The following is a 25,768-nucleotide window of genomic DNA, read 5'->3' as shown; positions in this document are numbered from 1 at the left end:
CTGTAAAAATCTCTCTTTCTCTCTCTCTCTTTCTCAGCTAAAACCAAAACAATATTCCTTAAAGAATTTTTTCGAATTTTTCTCTCAGAAATCCTCAATTATGAGGCCAATGATCGAGAACCCAGAATCAGAATCTACTTTCTAGATTCTTCCGAGGAACTGGAGATAGCTAGTGTGAGGGGAGAGCGATGTCGTCGCCGGACATTGCCGGAATATTGGACAACTCGAAGGAGCTCGATCGCTTGAGGAAAGAGCAGGAGGAGGTCCTGCTCGAGATCAACAAGATGCACAAGAAGCTGCAAGCCAGTGAGTCAATAATTACTTGTACTTGCTGCTGGTTATTGTTTAATTAACTCGCTCTTGATCAGAATTAAGAATTCTCTCTCTTCAGACTGTCCTAAATGAGGAAAAGACAAATGTGTCTTAATTCGTTGTGTCTGGGACAATTCGTGATGTGAAAAAACGGTGCATGGGCTTTAATGAATGTGCCGCATAAAGTTTGGTCTGTTCTACGGTTGCTGCTATAATTGGACTCGCCGTTTGTTGAATTTGTATGTAGGATGAATTTATTAATTTATGGGGTGTAGACCAATGGGTCGCCTTGAACAGACAATGTGTGTCCGAAGATGCTTGATTATGTAATGAAAGGCTACAGGATCACCGCTGAGCTGAACATCATTCAAGCTCTAGTTATTTGATACTTTTTCTCTATTCTTTAATACTTTTACCTCATGGAGTTGGGCTCGAATGAGCTTTCAACGGTCAAGCTATAGGCGAATTTGGAGTTGGTAGATCCATAGTTCAGGCTTCTTTAAATCCTTATCCACTAAGGGAAAATCTGGAATTGATTACAAATTGGCATTTTGTAATTTATTTCCTGGTCTTCATGCTGTTGCATGAAGTAATTTTCAAGTGTGTTTTCTATGTATTCTTTGTCTTATTTGTAGGTGAAACGAGTATGGGGTATGCACTGGTTTAACTATAGGGGTAAATTTCATAGCAAAAAGTAGATGATTAGCTAAAGTGCAATTTGCTATTACATTTGATCTGTTTTTAGGACAGTTATCGGCTACTTTACTGATTACATAGTTTTTGGTGAAATGCTCTCTATTCTGCTGTTTATTTGTTTCCGTTCTTCTTTGATGTTTTCTGCTTTCTCTTTATTTTATTTTTTTTTTGCATGCAGCTCCGGAGGTGGTTGAAAAGCCTGGTGATAACTCTCTATCAAGGCTTAAGATGTTATATATCCAAGCCAAAGAGCTTTCGGAGAGTGAAGTGACGTATGTTTGATTATACCCTTGTTTCAGATGTTTCTGATCTTCTGAAAATTCGTTCTCAGTGCTCGTTCCTGCCAATTTAATGGCTTTAAGTTGGAGGCACTTCTGAACTCAGCGTCTCTATCTTGTACTTAGCAAATCTTTGGTTTCGTTCCACCCTTAACATAAAGAGGCGTGCATGCTTGAATTATGTTGCTTTCTTTCTACTTTGTATACCATGGCACCCTGTTGTTAAAACTTGTGTCATGCATAAGGGTACATGTTTGTTCTTAGCTTGTTATTCCTTTATTCTTGCAGTGTTTCCACTCAATTGTTAGGGCAACTGGATGCTTTATTGCCTTCTGGTACAGCTGGGCAACATCGGAGAAGGATAGGTTTGTACCTGCTGTGAAATGCAAATGTTATCCTGACTGCCGAAGCTGTAAACCAACCAATAGTTCTTGGGCTTTTATTCTTATAGGCATGCTTCAAACTTGATATTTTTAACTATTCATCCCTTAACATCTTCACTCATTTTGCTAAAATCCACCACTTGTCCATTTTTTGAACATATTGTACATGTGAATTGGAGAATATAGAAAAAGGTTTTAATCCTTCTCCAACAGAGGGAAACCTGTTCAAGGAAATAGGATAAGATACAGATGCTTATGGTTATCGAATGAGGGTGGAATAATAATGTCATAAAATGGAATTCAACTTGAGCTTGACAACATCTATATAAATTAATCCCCTTAATTTCAGAGTCTTACATTGGAATTCCATGAACTGCAGATGGTAGCGAGCAGAAGAAAAAGAGGATGAAGGCTGATTCAGATGTCTCCAGACTCTCTCCTTCCATGCGAAATCATCTAGAGTCTCTTGCAAATTTGAAGGGTGAACAAGTATGCATTCATTGTATACTCTTTATCCACACATTCATGATCTTGGCAATTTTCCTTTTAGTTGTTTGAACATTGAACAGTCTCTCTCTCAGAAGCTGAATACCATTATAATGTCATACTTTCTTTGTGGCTGGAAGGCAATGTGTTTTTTACTAGAATATTCAACATTGTTCAGGTAGCAGCAAGGGTAACTCAGGAGGATGCTGGAAAGGATGAATGGTTTGTGGTTAAAGTAATCCATTTTGACAAGGAAACAAGAGAGTAAGTGCCGCCCCCTGATTGTAGGAATCTCTGGCAAGCTCTTGTGTTCCCTTGTAATTGATGTGGAAAAAACAGAACATCTAGAACAAACTACACTTCATTTGTTTTCTTGGATTGTGGACTACATTGTTTTTAGCAGATCCCCTAATTGCATCTTTATGTAGGTTTGAGGTCCTGGATGAGGAACCAGGTGATGATGAGGAGGGCAGTGGACAGAGGTCGGCACTTTCTTCTAGATCTATTTGTCAAATTTATTTGGTACTACTATATACATGAATGCTTCAATGTTGCATTCTCTCCTGTATATGTCAATAAACAAAGAAGGTAAGAAAAAAACGTAAAACCTTGCCACTCTTGCCATTTCAGTCATGGCTGAGAGTGGCACTCATACCATGTTAATACTTTTGTTAGTCACTCCATGAGTTTTCTTTGTCTTGTTGGTTTCAGAAAATACAAACTGCCTATGTCACATATTATACCATTTCCCAAGCGGACCGATCTCTCTAGTGTCCCGGATTTTCCTCCTGGGAAACATGTTTTGGCAGTGTATCCAGAAACCACCGCACTATATAAAGCAACAGTCGTCCAAGCTCGCAAGGTATTAATTGATCATTATGTTTCATATACATATAAAATAAATCAAAATTAACTACATTTCTTTTGCATGTCGTCTGATGATGGTGATTTAAAATCGTACAGAGGAAGACTGACGAGTAAGTAACTCTTTACTTCTCTTTGTTTCTTTACAATTCCTTCTTGCATGATATGGAAAGCAAACTGATATTAGTTCGAGTTATTTAAGTTGATTGCAATCTCTTTTCTTTTTTTGTTAGAATATCAAACCGTCAATTTTTTTGCCTTTGACAGTTACATTTTGGAGTTTGACGATGATGAAGAGGATGGATCTTTGCCTCAGCGGTCGGTACCCTTCCACAGGGTTGTTCCTCTTCCAGAAGGATATCGTCAGTGATCCTATCCTGTTAATATCTGTAAAGACACGACAAATGTGCCTAATGCATGTATTTAATTCTATTACAGACAAGAATTTCTGACAGTTCTAATCCGTGGTGTTGCTAGTGCAATAGATTGACTTCTCATGTGACTAAACAGGTGATGATGTATATAAAAAGGTTTTTATGTATGTACCAAAGTAAGAAATCTTCCTGTCTTGGCTAGGACAATTGAATTGCAACATTAGATAACTAGATTGCGCTTACATGCATGGCTACATTCATAAATTTCGCCCTCATGCATTAGAAGAATCCCAGAGCACTGAGATTTGCTCTTGCATGGCATGCACTTGTGATTGGGATCGATGGATCCGACATAGATCCATTCACAATACGGTTTGCTATCCAATGATTTGCAGCTTCAGTGTAATGCACCCCATCCCAGCTGATGATTTTAGAAGGATCTTCACAAGAACCAGCATAAACTTCAGTGCCATTTACATTCCCTTTGTTCCCACACCAAACATCGTATCCAATCCCATGATAACCGCAGCAGATCTCGAAAGGGTCCTCAAATCCTGCAAATGATCAACAAGTTAATAGCAGACGGATTCCACATACGAAGAATTGTTTTATGTTTACAGTCGCTCAAATTTTTGTTTTTACTAGAATAATCATAATATGCGGACATCCATATTTTTTGAAACTACAATTGTACACTTTTGTCCAAAAGAATATCTTTTGCAGCTCTCGGAACGGGATCTGTATGAATTAGGCTAAATTATAACGTTGGATCATGCTCCATACTCCAGCAAAAGTTTGCTGAAATTATGGCTGAAGTCGAATACACAACAAAAATAGGATTATAAATAATAAATTTCGACTCGAACGCAACGTGCTACCAAGAGACATGTCATGTTTGGATTGAAAATATTGAAATTAAATCTAGTTTATTTTGATGAAAATGATGGCCACCTTGATTCTTGGCATTGGTGATCAACTCATACTTGGCAGCATACATGTCAACATAGACTATGGCTGCATCGGAGAGCTCTGCTCTTAGCTTCACAATCTCATCCTTGAGCTCTTCGTTGAACTGCAAGGCTATATCATTCTGGCTCTTGACGCAGCCATTCTCATCAAGATACCCCGGCGCAGGATCTTTCACTTTAGCAATTGCCACCGGCAAACAGCCGATCGGCCCCGTGTTGTGTACCCAGAACGTCCTCGCTCCTCTCTCGTACAAGCCCTGAAACGTGCGATAAGAATAACATAATGTAATTTTACATGGTTCATGAAATGCCATAACTCCTCAAACTTCTCTTACAATAGAATTTCATATCAATACGATGTCTAATAATCACCAATCTTGACACCTGTAGAGTATTATAAAATTATAATTTATCTTCGAACTGAAATATATCATTAGATGAGGTTCCACAGTACTCGGACATTTGTAACTATGGATATATATTAGGGACGGGACGTTCAGCTTACTCGAACTTGTGTTATGAACTGGCTGAGTATATTGGGGACGACTGCTTGTTGGAGTTCGTAGCTCAAACTTCGTATACCTACGGCGACGTCGTTTTGTCCTATGTCTAGAGTGAAGAGAGCCTCTGAGAAGTTCTCAGGTCTTGGGAGTCTTTTTCTAGTGCACTCGTCTTGTGCTGTACATGTTCCAAAAAATTACAAGACAAATTATTAAATATATATTATAAATAATACAAAAAAAATTATAAATTTGGAATCATAAATAGAAGAGTCTCTGAATATTGTAAAATTATAATTTTATCATTTTACCGTATTAATTATTCATATAATATAAGAAAACAAAACATATATATTTTTTTTTGAGAAATTCTAACTTGTGAAAATTAAGTTTGACTAAATTCTACCAAATGTGATTGGTGTACAACTCAAATAAAATGGTCAATTACATAATAATTGTAACACAATTCTATACATGTAAGAATTTTGCTACTCTTGGTGGCAATATACATATTATTGTGTGTACTGACCTTGACCATATAAATAAGCAGTTCTATCCTTAAACTGCGTGAAATGCTCAACTTGGATTTCAAGATTGAAGGGGCTGAGACCACTGTCAAACCAAGATCCATTTGGCCGTAAAATGGTTGCTCCACCCGTTGCAAAGTTCGCCCCGTTCTGGTAACTGGATCCTACTGAATCCAGATACGGACTCAGATACGGTAACCCCAGATTCTCAGCTTTACCACAAACCATACATATATATAAATCAAAGTTGCAAATGACATGAAAAATATAACATTTAGTAGCAACAAACATGTACAGAGTATTCTTCATTTCTTGAAGTTATATATATCTCATTGTACAATTTCTTACCAATAAAGTCTATGATGAGACGGCCATCGGAGGCCCTGCCGACCGGCCGACCGTAGTACGTCTCACCGGAAGGTGATGCTGGTGGATAAAACGCTGCTGCTATCCCTCCAGTGTCTGAATTTGAATCACCAAAGTTGTACATGGTAGAGTAATCACATGGTGGTAAGTTTATCACCTCATCGTCACCATTTGTTCTTATGGTTGGTGATGAGAAAAAAAACCATAAAACCAAATTTATCAAGAACCCCATTTTTCTTTTCTTATGGTTGTCATAGCCATATATATATATATATATATATATAAAGAGAGAGAGAGAGAGAGAGAGAGATGGTAAGAAAGTGATGAGTGAATATTTAATAGTGGAATCCGGTGGGCTGACTAATACGGCCGAAAGGTGGTGGAAAAGGAGATTGACATGCTTCAATGTCATCAACCAGTAAAGGTGCATGCTGCTAGTGGATTTTACCATATTGCATTCTGGCATATATGTATGATTAGTTTATGGTAATAACATAGTTTAACTAATGACAATCTAGTAATTTCTACATTTCTTAGGTGGTCTTACGTTATTCAGATATGTACTACTACGGATCATGACTAGTACAGCTTCATAATTCTCTGATATTCATGCATTGATCCGAGCGCCTGATCCCCGCAATGGGATGAGATCACTTGCTATCGAGTGATCTTGATCTCGACTTCGGGTGTGGGGAAGATCAAGGAGATGAAATTTTGAGAATTAAAATATTTTTTCAGATTATTTATATACAAGTAGCTAGGTTTGGCCAGTAATCTTTTCCAGCAGGTTAATTATGTAAGCTACCTTTTTTTTTCAAGATTTTTATATACAACAACGTTAACAATCAATCTTTGTTGGATTACATTATTAAGATCACTTGCTTCTTATGTATCGCTAACCACAAATATATTGAAAAAACCAGCTTTTGGTGATCGAAATAAAACAAAGTGGATTGTACATAACTCAGTTGTTTATTCTTACCTAAAAGGTTGACATCGACAAGAACAAGGTCACAGTAGTGCTTACTTGGAGGACAAACTAGACAATATATCAATACTAATTGAAATTTCAAAACAGGTGAATTTCAGGGTTCAGGAGCAACCCTGATAAGCATGTCTGATTCATTACACAGTCGATCAAGCTAGGCCTATGATCTTACAAGTTGAGAAACAGATGGTAGCCGATGTTTTTGGACTGTCTCCTAGGACGTGCTCAATGCTTGAGACATGCTTGAGTAATAGGTGTTAATGGGGGATCAGAAAATGAGCCGTTGAGTATGTGATTGGCAATCCACTGGTTTGCAGCCTGCGAGTAGTGTATGCCGTCCCAGCTGATGTATGAGTCAGGAGATCCACAGGAGACTCCTAGGACTTCTGAGCCGTTAACTGATGTTCTCTGCCCACACCAGACATGGATGTTACTATCATGATGGCCACAGCATATCTTCAAGGGGTCCATGAATCCTGTCAGCAAAACTCTAAGGTTTGTAAAAGGGCTGTTGTCTAGAAATGCCACAAGAAATCATGTCGTTTTCTTGCATATGTACTGTTTTATACTTCCCTCAGCCAGTGATTGCCAATTGTTTAGATTCTAGGAACTAAAACATAGCAACAATCCTAAAAGACAAATCAAAGTTTGCAGATGAACAGAAAGACAGACTGAATTTCACTGACCATAAGTTTTGGTATTGCTGATTAAGTGATATTTAGCTGAGTAGACGTCCACGTAAACCAGGGCAGCCTGAGGAAGCTCTGCCCTCAATTTTGACACTCTAGCCTTAAGCTGTCTGTTGAACTCAAGAGCCATACCATTTTGATCCTTGTTGCATCCATGTTTGTCGGTCTTTGCCTTTCTGATGTAAAGAGTGGCTGCAGGTAGACATCCAACTGGCCCTGTATTATGAATCCAGAAAGCCCTTGCCCCTTGTTGATATAAATGCTGAGGAAATACATTCAGACATTTAGGATATTGCTACAGATTTCACAAATACCGTAAGTTGGAATCTTTATGTAAGTAACTCACTGTAACTGCTGCAGCAAGTTGATTAACGATATCTGGTATTGCAGCCCTTAGTTGAGGTGTACTAAGCTGCCTGAAACCAGCAACAAGGTCGTTCTGACCGATGTCAAATGTGTATAGAGCCCTGGAGAATTCTTGAGGTTGAGGACCTTGTCTTCTGTCGGATAGATTCCTAGCTGAAAATTCATTCCAAAGAATGTAAATCATTTTTCCAAGATCAAAAGCGAAGATAAAGTTGATCAAGAATCACCTCTGTGATATATCTCAGTGTTTCGCACTTTGAACCCATCAAAATGCACAATTTGGATGTCGAGTGAGAACGGACTTATGCCACTTTCAAATATTGCCTCGTTCTGCCTACGGATGGCTGATCCACCAGCAGCGAAGTTGGCACCATGTCGAAAGTTTGTGCCTATCGAATCTAGGTAAGAACTCAAATACGGCAGGCCCAAGTGCTCAGCTGCAACATGCAACAAGTCAGTTCAGCATGTTAGATAACTTCATCATAAACTTTTGTTACTTTACTGTGTGCAAAAACAAAGAGATGTTGAGAAGTCAGTACCGATGAAGTCTATTATGAGACGGCCATCTGATGCTCTTCCTGCAGGCCTTGGAAAGAAACTTTGGCCATATGGTGGAGGAATCCGCCCAAATGCTGCTGATATCCCACCAGTATCCGAGTTTGAGTCGCCAAAATTGTAAATTGCTGGAAAATCACACGGTGGCAATAAAGGGATCCGTCGTGCTAAGTTGTCCAGTGCCATTGAAACTAGTATAACAGTAACATAGAGGATTCTTGCACAGGCCATTACTCTTACTGTGTGAGGTTGTTACTGCTCTGATATGAACTTGCATGGATTTAAATAAGAACAAGAAGTTAAAAAGCTGGGCTTGTTCACACCAACAATGTGTTGTGGATTTGATTATAATTTTGGCTTTAACTCCTGATTTTAAGCAGTGGGAGTGGCACTATTCTTGCTCAAGTATGTTGTTCTTTTCTGCTGCAGTAGCTGGAATCCATTTTTTGTTCAGATTCCTTACTGGAAAAAGATTATCAATCTAAATAAACAACCAATATAACAGTCCCATGACTTGAGTACGAGACCTCGTTTGGATCCACTTTATGTTGCTATAGAGCTACCCTCACGTACTCGTCCTTTAAAGAAAAACTAGTTCTAGTATCACCTGTAATAATAATTGCTATGTTGATTGTCTTTGCTTTGATTCAAATTCAGTATAACATTACTGTTTAAAATTTAACATAATTATAAATATTGATCAAGAAATTACGAATACCGAAATTAAGGTGATGGCCCATTGGCCATTGATATGGATTTAACATGAGTCCGAAACTGCAGAATGGGCCTAATAGACTCCAATGGGCCCAATATGAAATGTTCTTTGTCCGATAATTAAGTTTGAAAAATACGTGACTTCAAACTCATGTGGGGTCCGGACTTAAACACAAACTAATGATTAAGACCGAATCAAAAAGAAGTATAAATTTTCTGTTGAGAAAACGAAACCAATGAGTCAATGACTGCTACGTTGTGCATCATTATGACTTTGTTAAAAATAAAAATATATTTTCTTAACTCTACCAAGGTATAAATAAATTGAAAAGGTAATTGTAATAACTTCTAATTTATTGTAAGAATATAGAAAATTGTAAGTATGGTATCAATAACAATTATGAATGCTTAAAAACAAAAGAAAAATTTAAAAAAAATAAAATTTGAGTATTTGGAAAAATAATATAATATTCATAATTTTATAAAAGCGTTTATACTTTTTAATTAAATTAATTTAATTTAAATACTTTAAAAATAAAAATGATAATACAATTTTCAACATTTACAAACACTCAGTTGAAACCTATGTATGTACAATTTATGAAACATTTTAGCAAAAACTGAACCAACACATCATAGAGGTGATAATATTCCATCATATCCATTAAGCCTCAACTTTTTGGTGGCCAACCTTCCTATGTTATTTCTCTCAGGACATTGAGTGTGCGCAACAACCAACTATTGTAGTCTGTCGGGCACATCTAAATCTTCAATCATCAATCTTTCAAAAAGTCGGGTGTAAGAAAATTCCATGTGCCTACTAATTTCTCATCAAAGCAATTTTTATTAGAATAATATAAGGGACAAAAAGAATCATTAAGGAAAGCTACACCCCTTTTTCTTTGGCTTTCTCCCATTTCTCAAACGGATTCTTGCATCCTGAAACTGCTGCTTGACAACAGATGTTGCGCAGAATCTTGTGTGCGCCGATCAGGTTTCTTTTTTCTTTCACACTTACTGATGTTGGTTTCAAATGGGATCTTGAAAAATGCGGTTAAGTTATCAGAACTTAAAAGCTTAGTTGATTTGCTGAATACCCTTTGAAGGATGAGGGGGTTGGTGATATTTTTGACAAGAACTTGATGTTGTTTGCTTAGATTAGAAGTTATCATTGTTTGAGTGTGTGCATATGAATTTGATGATGTTTGTTGCGTGTATTTAGTTTTTTCTCTCTTTTTCTTTTTGCTTTTGGGTATATCACTGTTTTGGAGTTTAGTCTATTTGGGATAATGTGGAGTTATTGCAGATAAAGTAGTACGTCTTTATCTGTTTAAGAGTAGCGTGGAAGAGTCTTGGTCTTTTGAGGGTCTATCTGAAGTCAGCACACCGTTTACGGAGAAGTTGTTTCTTCTTCATTGAAGCTGCCTTTCTCTTTTATAGCCTGTTTAATTGATTTTCACACTTCATTTTCTTATGCACAGTCAGTATACGATTTTGTTGCATTTGTGAATTCAGGTCACTTGTGTAGAATTGGGGCTTCCTTGGTGATTTGGTGTAAGTTCAGTTTTTGAGGGTTTTACTTGGTTCCCTGTTTTGGTCTTGTAAGAGGAATTGAAGGTTTGTTTGAAGTAAATGATTCTTTCTAGTCTTTCTGGTTGCCTTGTGCTGTCTTTGATTTCTGGGATTATTGATTTTGACAGGCTTCCGTGATTCACTCTGTGTTGGAGTTAACCAGGGTTGTGCTATTTGAAGAGTTCTTGATTTTTTTTTTCGATAAATTGACTTGATGGGAAACAAAAGCTCGAGCTCTAGGGATGGAGGGAGTTGGAGGCAACCTTCAACAACTCGTTCTACTTCGTCCTCTGGGTGGCAGCATGATTATGCGCAATCATCATTTTCGCAGTACGCCCAAAATTATCCCGTACAGCATCCTTATCCGGCAGAATATCCACCACAAGATCAATATTATGCTCCCCCTCAAGATCAATACTACGCTCCTCCTCAAGATTATGAGACTCCATCTGTATCGCATGCACCCACCCAATATAATGCGCCTCCACCTCAAGCGCATGCACCGCAAAAGAAGCTTGATAGGAGGTATTCAAGGATTGCGGACAACTATAGGTCATTAGAGGAGGTATGTGTATGTATATGCATGCCTTTGATCATGCTAGTTGCAAATTCAACAATGTCTTGGCTACAATAAGATGTTGAGTATGGAGTTATTCTAAATCTTGGAGGCTTGCAATTTGTATGCGGTTTTCAGGATCTGCAGCATTTAGTCTCAGGTGGAGAAAGTAAATTACTCTTTCCTTGCTGTTTTACTATCTATAGATGGAGAGAGTGTATACATAAAATTCTGATTTTCAATTGGAGAAGGAACCTAAACATGTTATAATCTGGAAATGGGTAACAAGAAGAATAATTCTTGGACAAATTTAATTGCTCTAGTATTAATAATTGTGGTATTGATGATAGCATGATATTAATGGTTGGTGGCAATTTGAAGGCTAGAATCAACTTTGGAGTAGAAGGGAATGGTTTAATATTCGGGAGTTCGATGTCCTGATCTTGAAAACTAATCATTTTGATTGTTTGTGCTATGCTCTGTCCAGAAACTATAATTTCATGCCTTCTAGTATCATGGTCCAAATTTCTGATTCTCTTGAATGTTTGATCTTCCTCATAAGAATTAAATATGAGACTATTTTCTATAGGTGACTGAAGCTCTTGCACGTGCTGGTCTTGAGTCTTCCAACCTAATTATTGGGATTGATTTTACTAAGAGCAATGAATGGACAGGTTGGCTGCTCTATCTCGTTTTTGTTTCCATGTAGATAGCATGAGTACTTGAACTTGTGGAGAAATATCCTGAGCTTGGTTTCACTGTTAGGCAAGAGGTCGTACAATGGTCGAAGCTTACATCACATTGGAAGTGGTCTGAATCCCTATGAACAAGCAATAACAATTATTGGGAAAACCTTGGCCGCTTTTGATGATGATAACTTGATCCCGTGTTTTGGATTTGGAGATGGTACTTCATGATACACCTGTTTGTTTCAGTTCTTCGTAGTTTATAATGGACTTACTCAGCAATTATACTATTTCTCTTTCTTTTAATTAATCTTGGCAGCATCCACCCATGATCAAGATGTCTTCAGTTTCTACCCTGATGAGAGATTTTGCAATGGATTTGAGGAAGTTTTGAGCCGATACAGAGAACTTGTTCCCAACCTAAAACTGGCAGGTTGGATTCCCATCTAACCCTATCTTGTGAGCTTAGCATCAGATTTGAGTTTTTGTTGCTGACGCTCACTTTGTCACAGGACCAACATCATTTGCACCAATAATTGAAATGGCTATGACTGTTGTTGAGCAGAGTGGAGGCCAGTACCATGTTTTATTGATTATTGCAGATGGACAGGTATGTTACCATTCAACACGTCGTTGATTTGTATCACTATTATCAGGAATGTAAGGGAAACTTGCTGCTGAGGTTTCTTTATTTGTTAGTTATCTATTATAATTCTAAGCAAAAGACAAATGTATATCTGTTCCTTAGATTATTGACATTATTTATTTGAAAAATATGAATGCATTCTGATGAAGATAATCCACCGCCCTATCAAATGCTAGAGCTGTTTTTTCTTGTGATTTTGAGTAATTTGTACCACATCACCAAATCTTGTTCACTTTTTAGGTTACGAGAAGTGTTGATACCGAGTTTGGTCACTTAAGCCCTCAGGAGCAGAAAACTGTTCAAGCAATTGTTGAAGCAAGGTAACTGTTCTCAAACATGTATGAGATTATGTTTCTCGACTCTGGGCTATCTTGGACTAATGTTACTATAATATTTGCAGCAAGTTGCCTTTATCCATTATTTTGGTTGGGGTGGGAGACGGCCCTTGGGACATGATGAAGGAATTTGATGACAACATCCCTGCACGAGACTTCGATAATTTCCAGGTTGGTGGCTTGCTTCAGATAATATTCTGTATTTCTAACTTGGTATATTGCACACTTTACTGAGATATTCTTGGGTTTCTAGTTTGTTAATTTCACAGAGATTATGGCTAAAAATGTGCACCAAACTCGAAAAGAAACTGAGTTTGCTCTTTCAGCATTGATGGAAATTCCATCTCAATATAAAGCAACTATGGAGCTTAATTTGTTGGGGTAATCTTTTCTTCACTTTCCTCGTATGACACGTTTTTGCTGCAGTTGTAACAGTATGTGCATGTCTGCTTAGTGATTGTTCTGTTTCCTTGTTCATGCTTTGGCATGTTTCAGTGGACGGAAAGGAAATATTCCTGAGAGGGTTCCTCTTCCTCCTCCTGTCTATGGGGGTGCATTTGGCATCAGTGCAAAACCCTCGCGCACAAATACGTTTCAGCACAGCTCAAGTTCGTACTACGAGCACAATGTTTCTGCTGATGCGGCTCCTTCTGCTCCAAGTTCTACTTATGAACACCAGGTATTTCGACTTGTATGTATATGTTAATACCTACATCTATAGAGTCCTTTAACCAGTACAAAATAACGCATGCTTTCAGATTTCAACTCGGCAAGTGCTTCATTCCCCGCCTTGAAAGTTTTATATTTATTTGTATATGTGATCGGAAACTTAGTTTAAACTTGTTTCACAGATATGTCCCATTTGCCTTAGTAGTCCCAAAGACATGGCTTTTGGTTGTGGCCACCAGGTAACATATTTATTTGACCGGTAATTTCAAGTGCTATTAGGATATCATAAAGCCTGATATAACATCTTGCCGTTTTCCTCAGACATGTTGTGAGTGTGGTCGAGAACTTCAGCTTTGTCCAATTTGCCGGAGTCCCATTGAGACGAGAATAAAGCTCTACTAAGTAGCCTCATCCGGACTTCATTGGTACTAACCCCACCACCAAATTCTTTACATTAGTTCTTGATGCAGAACGAAGCTTCTGTTTTTTTTTATTTTTAATGGTCCGGACTCTGTACAGAACGAAGTCATATAACCTTTTTGTACATGATTTGGTTGCCATATTGATTCTATTCTGCCCCAGCTCGAACAAGTTGATGAAATCAGACTGAAAACGCGGTTCACTGTTGATAAAGTGGACAGTAATGGAAATTGATTCTGTTGGCAGATTTACTGATGTGAATGTTATGAAATTGCGACGGTGCAGTTGTTTCAATTTGCTCTTTCTTACTGTGAGTTTTTAAAGTCGTCATTTATCATGATGCTACATTATCCAAGTGTAGCTTGCTCAGGCAGCCAGCAACTACTTGGACCTAACAGGAATGTAAATTCACACAGTTTTGTTTATGGTGAGTACCTACCATTCACCAAGAATTGTGAATCAGTAAATACAGGGGCAAGTACTGCAATGTATCAGATATCACACACTCACCTACCAATCTCACAATCAACTAAAGCAGATTGCATGTATGCACACAAGGGCTGTATAAACAGCCCATCTTCTTTCTTGATCTCATTCTCTTCAAGGGCAATGGCCTCAAGTGCCAAAATACCCTACCAGAGAATACTGAGACAACAGACGACAACGGTATTGGAGAGCCGCTGATTAGGAGTAAAGTTGCCAAAGAAAAGCAGGCCCGGTGAACATTGCATGGGCTGAGATTTGCAGAAGATTCAAGGAAAGGTTATCTTTCTGCTCGGATCTCTCTCTTCTTGCAGCAGCTCACTCCACCAAATCAGTTCAAATCTGCACAAAGTGTGATCTCTTCTGTGGTTCATTATGGGTATTCTGTTTGATCCTAGGTTGGTTCTTCTTTTGTAACCGTCTTTGATTTCAGAATGTTTGCAGCTTGTAAGGAACCAAGGATGGACTGGTTGCATTATACTATCATGCGATCATACCGAGAAATTGTTGGTTTTGTTATCAAATTTATTATTTAGACATAATTTTTATTTCAGGTCTGGTGAAACCGATCGTTTTATTGTCAGTTAATTGTTTGGGTAAATTATAATGAGGTTTCGTGAAATTTGATATAATTATAAATACTTTTTTGTTGTTTGGAAAATTATCAATACTTTCTAATTTTAACGATTGTCTAACAATTAGCACATTATGTTAGTTTTCATTCATTTTCTGTGGTGAACCGACCAAAAAGCGTTTGTGGACTATAAATTATAATTATCTTTTTTTAAAAAATTATGGGCTAAGTGGATAATTATTTTGTAAGTTTCAAAATTTTCGTCCACCTTGTCTATCTTTTTTTATAAAAAAAAGTAAAGTAAGAGCAAAATTGATAATTTAAGGCCTCCATAGAAAATAATATAATTTCATCAAACATCATATGCGTATTTGTAATTTTTCAAATAAAAAGATATTGATAACTATTCCAATTTTCAGGGGAATCTCATTATAATTTACCCTAATTGTTATGTATATATAAAAAAGAATTACAACTATTATACTATTGTTATGTTATAAATTTATATATAATAAAATAGAAATATATAATGTAAATTTATTTTGATATCTAATAATATTTAGAAAAAAAGTTTACTCAACGATTTTAAGGAACGCTGAACTGCAGACTAACGTTTTAAGAAGAAACGGTGTCACCTGAAAGTGCACGCAGTGTCCATACCTCAGCCGCGTCAGTTGGGCAGCTTCAAGGGTTTATGCGTTCCCCTTTTTCTTCAACCTTGCTCAAGAAAACCCTAAAAGATCGACTTCAGTTTGGACTGCTTTTTCTGTCATGAAGCTCGTCCGTGCGCTCTTAGGTGCTTCGACTCGAAATCTACAGGATATACTAACAGAAACTTTGTATATGTACGGGTTTCTGAATGTTTGTGATTTTGTATTTGTTCATAATTGGTGTTCAATCTTTTGTGTACTCAGGGAATCCTCGTGCGGTGGTTCGTGGACTGGGGCGTCGGAATTTCTGTGCGCCGTCGGAGGAATACTTGAAGCGGAATTATGCCAACAATGAGGCTGAATACAACACTGTCATCGGCTCTATCACTTCTCAGCGAAGGTTGTTACCTTTTTTTTATCATTATGTGATGTTGCATTTGGATTTAGGATTTAGTATATAGTGAGGAAAAGGAAAAAAATATTAAAAAACTGATTTTTTTCACCTTCCCTTTTGCAGAAAATAGTGAATGTTAAATACTTTTTGAATGTCGTGGAGTATCTTAAAATAAATTTGGAAAAGTATTGAGTGTATTTCCTTTAAAACTGGATGAAGAAATTTTTTTATGCAGTGTTCTTAGTGACATTAGGGGTCCAGATTTTTTGACATTTCTATTTTCAATTGATTTTGGCTCTGAAATCAATGCTACGTGTGATTTGGGAAAACTTTTAGGCATTATTTGTTGAGGGATGTGTATGATGATATGATGCTGGATGGAGTGAAGCCAGAGAGGGACACATTTCACTCACTCATTGTGGGGACAATGAAAGGTGCTCGAATGCAAGATGCTTTCTTTTTCCGCGACGAAATGCAATCTATGGGTCTAGTTCCTGATGTATGTATTTCTGACTTTGCTTTCACTATTATGTTGATATTTCATAGCAAGTCAATAAACTTATGCACGAAATCATTATTGGTGCTCTAGATAATGCGGATCTCTATTTTTCCTTGATTGTTTGACAAAAATGCTTGAGAATGTATGGTTAATTCATGTTCCTCTTGGAGCACTACTCAAATCTAATATGTGCCAATAGAATTTGAGAATTGGAAATAATTACATCAGAAAATCAGCAATGCAGATCAGATGGCTTACATAATGTGTGAATCATGATCCTGGGGCACTGGATGAGCTAATCTTTTCTATATATCTGCAAACAGTTATTGCACAGTTGCTAGACATGATAATCAAAACTGCTGTTTATGTTTCTTCAGGTTGCGTTATACAACTACTTGATGTCTACATGTGGAAAGTGCAAGAATTCTGATCAGGCGATTAGGGTATTGTCACATATTGGCTTGGCGCATTCTTGTTTTATGTTAGATTTAGTTTATAGTATTTGAAGAATTAATTACATTTTTTTGGGCCTCTGAGCTGAAGCTTCTAGAAGAAATGAAGAGATTTCAAGTGAAACCTACTGGGCAAACCTACTTATGTCTACTTCATGCATGTGCAGCATCTGGCAGATTAGATCGAGTGTAAGCTTATTGTTCAGTGTTTAAACTCTGACCCTTATTCTAGTGACTGTTCTGTCATCTAGGCTTAAATCAAAATTTGCTTTACCCACTGCAAATGCATGTGTTCAAGGATATGTGAAATCTTCATTGTTCTGTCTGCAAAGAAGATGGATAACTAATGACAATTAAGATAGAACTCACCTTAACACTGCTACTTATAGTCTTTTTCTTGATAGTTTGCAGCATTTTTAACTTTTTGTTCTCTTGATTAATAGTGCTTCTTTTATTTAGTTATGAACTGCAACTTGTGAATATTTTGCATCCTTGCAATAAGTGATAATGGTACATCTATTATCTTTTCATTTTGTAGGTATGCTATAGTCCGGGATCTGACTGCTGCTGGCCTTGGTTTGAACAAATTTAGTTATGCTGGACTTATAATCGCTCACAAGAATAAGGCAGCCCTCTCTGACGATACAACTTCCAAAGTAATTATCTAGTTCTCCTGTAGAATTTCATTTAAGCTGGTGCTTGCTATTCCTTTAACATATCTGACTTCACAAATAAAGATGTATGGGAAATTTATGATGCCATTTTCTTTTTGGAAAAGATTATTGAGCTTGTTGAGCAGTCTAAAGGATGGTCCTCGGTTGATCAAACAAAAGACAACGCTGAAAATGTTATGATGGGTATTTCTGAAGAAGAATTGTACAATCTCCCTACTGCAGAATATATTCATCGGCGTGGTGGATTTATAGCCAAACATTTGACTGTATACCATGTTGCATTTCATGCTTGTGCTGACCTTGGGGATGTCCAGGTAACAAGTGAACTGCCGTGTTCTCATTGAGATTCTGCAGTTGTTTCTTCTTGCTTCTTTTTATTTTTAAAAATTTCCGCTCTTGGTTTGATCTTGTTTTTTGTGGTCCTTTATATATATGGAAGGAAAGAAAATTTTTGCTGCTTGTGACCTAGATACGCACCCCAGGGCTCATGCTTATTCCCACATTTTAGTTCCTTGCTTATTTGATTTGCTTTGTCATATTGTATCGGTCGTGATCTCTGGAGAATCATATCCTTGTGATTCAAGCTTGCTTCAACTATGATACTTCGAGATCGAGTGGGCCAATGCTTGCCACATTTTGACGAGTAGCTTGTTTCTTGCCTATATGGGTGGAATTGCATTCGCTTTATTATCTTGTTATCTTTTTATGTGATTTCACCTTCTTTCCTCTACATTAAACACCCGATTCGGTGAAAAGATATTGTTTCTTTTGTTTTTTCTGGTTCCTGTATCAGATGGTTATAATAATGTTCAGTTTTGGTTGGGATGGGAATAACAAATGCTAGATTATTATACCACAAAATAGAATGGCAAATAGTGATACTTCAAAGTTTAAAAGCATAATGTCTTAGCATTAGACCATTAGTATTCCATGATGTTATGCTCATTCTAAGCAAGAGAAGGATAAAATGTGATTCCTCCTTTTGCTTCTTTTTGAACACCCATCTTGGTAAGCCATAAATTATTGTATAAAACCACGATTACACTCCCAACAAGGTATCAACTTCCTTTTGCCAGAACATAGGTCACTAATCTACACACTTACTATTCATGTATGTAAGGAATGCCTATGTTGCAGATAATTTTGTGTCGCTAAGTGTCCAAAGCTTGCAAGAAAGTGATCTCCAACATATCTGTCTCTGCTCATATTTAAGTTTGAATATCCATAATCTGGCAGGCAATTGAAAGACTTCTGGAGATGCTCGAGAAGGATGGAAAAACACCAGATGTTTTCATTTTATTGCAAGTTATGAGGTAATACAAGGGAAAAACCCAAATGGCAGGCCACCTATAATATTTTACCTATCAATTTCCACATTTATGTATGTTGTCCAGCCTTTTCCATGCTTTATAAGGTAGCATGCTAGCATCTGTAATGTTTGCATTCAACTTTAGATGATACTCTTAAACTGTAACTGTTCATAAATTGGAAGTGGCATCCAATGTTGTTTTAGTTTGTACTCTCTATGGTAGTCTTGGACCTTGTGTCATTTATGATATTTACCATTCGATGTCCTACAAAGTAAGGTTTTTATGTTGGCAAAGAAACTCTGAGCTTTTTCTGCCACCCTCTCTAGTAGACTTTTGGATCGAAAAGTTTGGTTAATTGACAAATAATTGGACTGCAAGATTTGATAAAAAGAATAGACTTCTTGTACAATTTCCATCTCAGGAAGTCCTTCTGGAAGAAGTTAACATCAATGGCTTTTAACTTTATCTTCTCCAGAAATCTATCCATTATTTGTTTCAATTCTCAAGTATTTCTTGGAATTAACTTCAACAAGGCTCCATGCAGATGGAGCTTCTAAGGAATGAGTTTCTGACTCTTGATAATTATCTTGATGAGGCTCCATTTGGATATGCATCACTTTTTAATTCTATTTCTTATAGCTACTCTTGATCTTCGAACATATTAAAAAGATTCAAGGTTTAGTTTATATATTGTTTAGAGAAGAACAGGAAAGAGTTACTGACATAATCTTCCTATTATATTTCATTTTCCATGAGATTCTGGATATCGATGATGCTAGCATGATATAGATGCATTTCTTCTATTCCAGATGTCATGTAAAAAGTTACTTTTGTTTATCTATTCTGCTGAGGTTTATCTGCTCGATGGGTGACTCCCTCATACAGGTGCTACCTTCATGCTGGTGACATAGAACGTGGTGTAAAAGTTTTTGAAGACTACATGAATTCAAACAGACCCGCTATGGTAGAACTCTATGTGGTGAGTTCTGAACATACCTGCTTTTCTGCCACCAAATAATACGTTTCTTTGGGAATACATTGATACATAGTCAATTTAACACCTTCCTGCCACCACCCAAGAGAAGATTATAAAAAATAAAAAAATTGCTTTTACTGCAATACAACTGATGATGGTTTTTAGGAACTCCTTGGTGTTTCTGCAAAATGAAACCCCACCTTGCCAGATGTTGCTTTCTTAATTAGCCACATGCACAAGTCTGATAAGCGGTCATGAAAGAAACAAGCCTTATGGAAAAAAGTCTCATGCCTTGCGATATATTTTTTGCTTGACATTCTGAAGAGTTCAATCTAGTGTACTTGAACATTCGTGAACTTCACCTTTCTTCTACTAGCTATTTTTATTGCTATTCATAGCTCAACTTCAATTATGATCTCATTCAAGTGCATATTTTCTTGACTGTTAGACATCACCTATCCTTATATTGTAATAGTGCAACTTCTCCTGTTGCAGACACTTGCTGAAGGAGCGATGGTTGGATATACACCCAGGGGAATGCAACTTGCTCAGGAGACACTGGTATGCCAAGTCTTACGAAGTTTATTTCAATGAGTTACTTTTATCCACCAATGCGAAACTATCTTATTGATAAGCAGTCAGCTACCCATTCTATTTGAAATGAATCGTCAATGTTGGATACTCTTCCTAACATATTTTTTATTCATCATCCAGATTAATATGAATTCTAGGGGCTTCTTCCTGAGTCCTAAGATGGGAAATGATCTCCTTCTTGTTGCCTCTGGCGAAAAGGTAATCCCAAAAGATACAAACAGCTATATTTGGTTTCCTGAGCAACTCTCAAGGGATATTTCACGTTCTATTTATGTTTCTGTAACAGTATGTCACTTCATCCATTATGATTAGCTTTTGGTCCAGGCTAACAATTCTTTGTATTGCTCTACAGACCGGCGGATATACCACTGCTAACTTAATATGGGATATGATGCAAGCTCGTAAAATGACCCCATCACTCCCAGCTGTGGAAGCATATCACAATGGTTTGAAAGTGAGTATTCAATTCCTTTTTTTTTGGGGGTTCTGCATTTGCACGATGTCTTGCTCTTATTGGCGACTCTCAATCTTTATCACCCTTCCATTCTCAGGAAAGAGAGATACCAGAGGATGATCCGCGATTGATGTTAGTTTCCAGAACTCTCAACAATCTTCGATTAAGAGTTGGAACTGGAGGCGGAAGATAGAATAAATATGAAAAAAAGATTTTGGATTAGAGCTTGTCTGAAATTGGTCATTGTTCTAACAATATATTTATTATTGTCTTTTGTTTCACATTTTTCCCGTAGTTGTATTTCTAGATCAAGTGCTTCACTGTTATTTACGTGGAGGAACACTAACGTGATGTTGCATATCGGTAATTCTAGAACTAGGACGAAGCTGGTTACACGCCCAGCCAACAATTAAAATCCTTTCGACTCCGTTATTTTCTTCTATTAGAAAGTATCTAATCCAAATTTTGGTTTTATATAATCAGGGGAAAAAAAGAAAAAGCAAGGCAATAGGTTAAAGCACCCAGGAATTGTATCCTCGTATGCAAACCGGCCAGGAAATTAGATATACACCTGGAAGCCTGTTGGTGAAGTGAGAGAAAATACGTTAAAAGGAATCAATATGATAGGATATAATTAGAGGACAATATACATCAGAACCAGTCAAAGTTTATCGCATCTATGCAACTGAATCTCCATAGAGGTTGCGTTTAATTTTCCTATGCCAGTTCATTTAAATAACTTGAACTGTGCAATTTCTTTCAAACAATCAGATTCTGAATTCATGGAAGCAGATTGGCAGACACTAGAAGGTTACAACCCCTTTATATATCTACGATCGGAGGGAGGATTGACCTCTTTCAGCAACTTTGATATATCTACAATCAGCTGCAACATCCACCTCTTTGAGCAACAGCTCCCTCTCTCCCACCTCCTGAGCCCTGAGGACGTACATAGCCAACTTTGATGCCGGATGACTGCAATTTCACTCAAACATAAAACTAGTCAAGAAGCTACATATATAACTATATATATCTTTCCTAGGAAAATGCAAGAAATGAAATCACTATATTATGATGGTGCTAGAAAGGTATGCCACTCAAGAACTTCATTTCCAGTACTGACGAATCCACAAGGATATTTAAATGAATTACCATATAAAATTTCTTTGTTTTGCTTCTGAAGGCAAATATAAACATGAGGAATTCAAGTTGCAAGGTAACTTAATGGTGAAAAAAGCAAGCTTTTCACTGCGGACAAAGACAAGTGAATCACCATAGACAAGGTTACTTTATATCAACACTCAGGTAGCAGTAATGGGAAGGTCATCCTGATTGTCCTAATGACATGTCACAGCATTAAGTCGGGTGACCAGTGCTTTACCTCGTTCGATAGATCAAAGACTCCTTCCTGTATCTTCTGAAGTATCTTGGCTGCAGTCCTTGTGAATGCCTGCTCATAAAATGAAGGGAAAAGATAGTAAAGAAATTGGACAATGACAGAAGTAAAATTACGAGAGGTAAGTTCTCTAAGATTTGGTCTAACTATAGTACCTCCTCAACATTTTGGGCTGTTCTGGCAGATGCCTCCAAGAATAGAAGCCCATTTTCTTTTGCAAACTGTTCTCCCTCATCCTTGCTTACTGCTCTTCGATGAGCAAGATCACTTTTGTTTCCTATAAGGATGATTGTCATATTTGGATTTGCGTGCTGCCTAGCATCTTCCAGCCAGCTTGCAAGATGATTAAAGGTTTCCCTCCTGGGAACACGACACATTTCCAATTTATCGATAAAGCTCACTCATTCATATCATATAAGAATTGGACCCAAGTAGAAAGAGAATAGTTAATGTTTGCCAACACACTGTTAGAATTTGGAAAGCCCAGACCTTTGCCATCAAAAAGGATTTTTCCTACTTCTATTCTACTAATTAAATTAAAAGATCAGCTTCCTTCCTACATTTAATGTTGATATGCCTATTTATCCTTGATATCCTATATGATAAACTCAACCAGAATTTTAGGTCTTCTTGTAATTGACCAAAGCGTCAATCACCACAGGCCATACAGATAATGAACTGTAGTATGCATGTTTTGTTGATTTCCTAGCTAAACATTGGACACTGAGATATTGTATATAGCAACATGCTGCAATACTATAATTTTGTTTCCAGCTACAAGGATAAGTAATCCTCACCAATAACCAAGCATTACAAAGAAACAGGTCGAAAAATCTAAACACAAGCCTTAATGCTGAGAAATGCAGTCTGCTAACCACCATTATTAAAGCTTCAATTGTAAGTTAATAAATAACAGAAAACGTGACAAAGTATAGATATTCCTCTACCTAGTGATGTCATAAACCAGAAGCGCGCCAGCTGCACCTCTGTAATATGACCTCGTGATGGATCGAAACGACTCTTGGCCAGCCTAAAAGAAAGAAACAACACTTAAAAGATAAAGATAAACAGGAGTTCAATTTTGTAAGATCAAAATCCATAATTGAATGAAGACAGGCAACATAAAACTGAAGATTGTATGCCTATAATGACAAGAGAAACAAGGAAGGAAAGAATGAGAGAATAACAGAGGTGCGGCGTCCAAGTCCTCTCCATCAATCTACATGGTGCAGATGGACGAGACCAGTACACCATCAGATGGAACTCGCATGCATGGATACTGCAGCAGGCATCCAAACATCTAACAAAGACAATCCTGCTCCCAAGTGAATTTGTACCTTATAATTGAAACATTTTTCATACATGGTGAGGCAGGAAGAACTTGAATCCTCTATATAACGCATATCTAAAGAAAGTATAAGATTCAGAAAAACTAAAGAAGAGAGAGAGAGAGAGAGAGAGAGAGAGAGAGAGAGAGAGAGAGAGGGAGGGAGGGAGGGAGGGAGGGAGGGAGGGAGGGAGGGAGAGAGAGAGAGAGAGAGAGAGAGAGAGAGAGAGAGAGAGAGAGAGAGAGAGAGAGAGAGTTTTGATGCAGCTGGATTCCCATTTTGACCTCCGATGCCATTTGAAGAGGTGTTTGTCAACCAAATTAAAATCAAACTTTTTGGCAGTGCAATCGTAATACAAAATCAGTTTTCCAAATCGCATGATCTACAAGCAATTGCCGAACAGTTCTCCCAAACTTATTCCCAAGTAAACGAGGTAAATTCAAAAGAATCACACACAAATAAATTAAAGAAACAAAAGCTCAGCGAATTACAGTGTCCCAAATCTGAAGCTTAATCGGCCTGCCGTCAATAGTAACCATCCGAGCACCAAATTCAACTCCGATTGTGAGGTCGTGCACCGGCTGGAACCTCTTATCCGTAAATTGCAAAAGCAAACACGATTTTCCGACACCTACAAACTCACTCCGAATTAACAATGCCCAAAATTCTAGTAAGTAAACAAGTAGCAAGCCGGTTTCAAGCTCATAAAATTTATAGAGAACAAAGCACTTATCATCTACCTGTGTCTCCGATGATTATGTACTTGAAGAGGTAGTCGTACGACATTCTTCCCTAGCTCGCAGCGTTGGAGGAGGAAGAGGAATATCTCTCTGTTTCTGGTCTGTTGCTGCGTCAGCGTGTACTCCACCAAATATAGCACGCATATATATTTATATATATATATGTATCTATAATGCCCCAAACCCAAATAAGAGAGAGAGAGAGAGAGAGAGAGAGTTTGATATAAGAAAAAGATTGACTGAATAATGAAATGTATCATGGTCCAAGATACGACGGCCGACATATCTATTTATTATTCTTCTTTTTCTTTTTAAAAAATTATGAGGACTAAAAATTATAAATTAAAAATAAATAAAAAATTAGGATTTGATGCAATTTACCCTCTTATAATATTTAAAATGAGTAAATTACTTTTTTATTAAAAATAAATAGCAATTTATTCCCTATATGTTAAAAAATGAAGCAATTTACCTCCATACATAAAGAGATAAGTTGCTGCATTTTGACAAATATAGAAAATAAATTGCGATTTTATTTTTCATAAAGAGGTTGTTTACTTATTTTTTGTAATACAGACAGATAAATTGTAATTTACTTTAAAAAATTATAATTAAAATATACATGAATGAAAAACACACACCCAATTTAAAAAGAAAAACTAAAATAAAAATGAAAATATGTAGTTGTCCCAACTCGAACCATAACCACATCATAGCTGCAAAAAATAAAGGGGATAATTACATTGCAATTTACTTATATTTAATGTAATTATATATAGATTTTGATTTGATACGAAAAATTACATTTTATTATTCTTGAGATGTTTGTTTATATCTAATAATTAGACTATTCATTAATTAAAATTTATCGAATTTATTGATATTGACAAAAAAGTTGAATGAAAATTTGTTTTTAGTCCCAATTGATTTATTACCAACTTATTACAGGTCAAATATTTTTTTTTTTTACAGGTCAAATATTTTTTTTTTTTACCAAACTATCCGTATAATTTTTTATACGATAACGCATGTGAAAATATATATTTTTACTAAAGATATTTTAATCTTAAATATTGTTTGACTTACAATTACTGAGTAATAAGTCAATCGAGAGTAAATATAAATTTTTATTTTATATTTTTGTTATATATAATATAATCCCTTCATAACATATAACCAAAATATGAATAGTTGCGTAAACGTCTTCATTAAGTAAAAGTCGAATAAGCTATGTGATTAGTATATTATATTTATCACGTAATTAATATATTATCTATACTATATAAAAAAAAAA

General features: G+C 36.7%; 6 protein-coding genes across 12 annotated transcripts; 3 read left to right on the top strand and 3 right to left on the bottom strand.

Moving 5' to 3' along the window:
* Positions 1-3,577, top strand: LOC105176307 (SAGA-associated factor 29 homolog A). The gene is made up of 9 exons (XM_011099066.3): positions 1-306; positions 1,187-1,280; positions 1,575-1,651; positions 2,049-2,158; positions 2,334-2,419; positions 2,584-2,637; positions 2,867-3,017; positions 3,119-3,132; positions 3,287-3,577. The coding sequence occupies exons 1-9, from the start codon at positions 189-191 to the stop codon at positions 3,387-3,389; spliced, it is 807 nt and encodes a 268-aa protein (XP_011097368.1). The 5' UTR covers positions 1-188; the 3' UTR covers positions 3,390-3,577.
* On the bottom strand, positions 3,544-6,026 carry LOC105176306 (GDSL esterase/lipase At5g14450). 2 transcript variants are annotated; one of them, XM_011099064.3, is made up of 5 exons: positions 5,737-6,026; positions 5,391-5,600; positions 4,867-5,039; positions 4,345-4,618; positions 3,544-3,947 (listed from the first exon to the last, which is right to left on the bottom strand). In XM_011099064.3, exons 1-5 carry the CDS (start codon positions 5,984-5,986, stop codon positions 3,673-3,675), a joined length of 1,182 nt encoding a protein of 393 aa, XP_011097366.2. In that variant the 5' UTR covers positions 5,987-6,026; the 3' UTR covers positions 3,544-3,672. The 2 variants fall into 2 exon arrangements, with proteins under 2 accessions (XP_011097366.2, XP_011097367.2); XM_011099065.3 differs by having other exon boundaries at positions 5,391-5,555.
* Positions 6,027-6,707: 681 nt separating this feature from the next.
* LOC105176305 (GDSL esterase/lipase At5g14450) lies at positions 6,708-8,692 on the bottom strand. Its single transcript, XM_011099063.3, has 5 exons — positions 8,337-8,692; positions 8,025-8,234; positions 7,778-7,950; positions 7,429-7,693; positions 6,708-7,218 (listed from the first exon to the last, which is right to left on the bottom strand). Exons 1-5 carry the CDS (start codon positions 8,581-8,583, stop codon positions 6,968-6,970), a joined length of 1,146 nt encoding a protein of 381 aa, XP_011097365.1. The 5' UTR covers positions 8,584-8,692; the 3' UTR covers positions 6,708-6,967.
* A 1,075-nt stretch (positions 8,693-9,767) lies between these two features.
* Positions 9,768-14,244, top strand: LOC105176302 (E3 ubiquitin-protein ligase RGLG2). 5 transcript variants are annotated; one of them, XM_088877236.1, is made up of 13 exons: positions 9,768-10,060; positions 10,582-10,620; positions 10,767-11,203; positions 11,784-11,868; positions 11,960-12,100; positions 12,200-12,313; positions 12,393-12,490; positions 12,767-12,846; positions 12,927-13,032; positions 13,115-13,242; positions 13,357-13,540; positions 13,713-13,769; positions 13,852-14,244. In XM_088877236.1, exons 3-13 carry the CDS (start codon positions 10,853-10,855, stop codon positions 13,930-13,932), a joined length of 1,425 nt encoding a protein of 474 aa, XP_088733362.1. In that variant the 5' UTR covers positions 9,768-10,060; positions 10,582-10,620; positions 10,767-10,852; the 3' UTR covers positions 13,933-14,244. The 5 variants fall into 5 exon arrangements, with proteins under 5 accessions (XP_088733362.1, XP_020554357.1, XP_011097363.1 ...); XM_020698698.2 differs by having other exon boundaries at positions 10,582-10,683; XM_088877235.1 differs by lacking the exon at positions 9,768-10,060 and adding an exon at positions 10,085-10,466 and having other exon boundaries at positions 10,582-10,683.
* Positions 14,245-15,613: 1,369 nt separating this feature from the next.
* On the top strand, positions 15,614-21,368 carry LOC105176304 (Pentatricopeptide repeat (PPR) superfamily protein). The gene is made up of 13 exons (XM_011099062.3): positions 15,614-15,803; positions 15,922-16,057; positions 16,388-16,550; positions 16,928-16,993; positions 17,094-17,191; positions 17,541-17,658; positions 17,781-17,990; positions 18,913-18,989; positions 19,872-19,965; positions 20,458-20,523; positions 20,677-20,754; positions 20,909-21,010; positions 21,108-21,368. The coding sequence occupies exons 1-13, from the start codon at positions 15,779-15,781 to the stop codon at positions 21,201-21,203; spliced, it is 1,329 nt and encodes a 442-aa protein (XP_011097364.1). The 5' UTR covers positions 15,614-15,778; the 3' UTR covers positions 21,204-21,368.
* A 243-nt stretch (positions 21,369-21,611) lies between these two features.
* Positions 21,612-24,692, bottom strand: LOC105176301 (ras-related protein RABB1b). 2 transcript variants are annotated; one of them, XM_011099057.3, is made up of 6 exons: positions 24,475-24,692; positions 24,226-24,376; positions 23,354-23,436; positions 22,562-22,766; positions 22,392-22,460; positions 21,612-21,985 (listed from the first exon to the last, which is right to left on the bottom strand). In XM_011099057.3, the coding sequence occupies exons 2-6, from the start codon at positions 24,271-24,273 to the stop codon at positions 21,893-21,895; spliced, it is 498 nt and encodes a 165-aa protein (XP_011097359.1). In that variant the 5' UTR covers positions 24,274-24,376; positions 24,475-24,692; the 3' UTR covers positions 21,612-21,892. The 2 variants fall into 2 exon arrangements, with proteins under 2 accessions (XP_011097359.1, XP_011097358.1); XM_011099056.3 differs by having other exon boundaries at positions 24,226-24,365; positions 24,475-24,657.
* Positions 24,693-25,768: the final 1,076 nt, after the last annotated feature.

The sequence above is a fragment of the Sesamum indicum genome, linkage group LG13, assembly GCF_026168435.1.
Source record: "Sesamum indicum cultivar Baizhima isolate 11 linkage group LG13, ASM2616843v1, whole genome shotgun sequence".
NCBI lineage: Eukaryota > Viridiplantae > Streptophyta > Magnoliopsida > Lamiales > Pedaliaceae > Sesamum > Sesamum indicum.
Note: the sequence above shows the minus strand (reverse complement) of the source record. Positions and strands in the feature narration are given on the sequence as shown.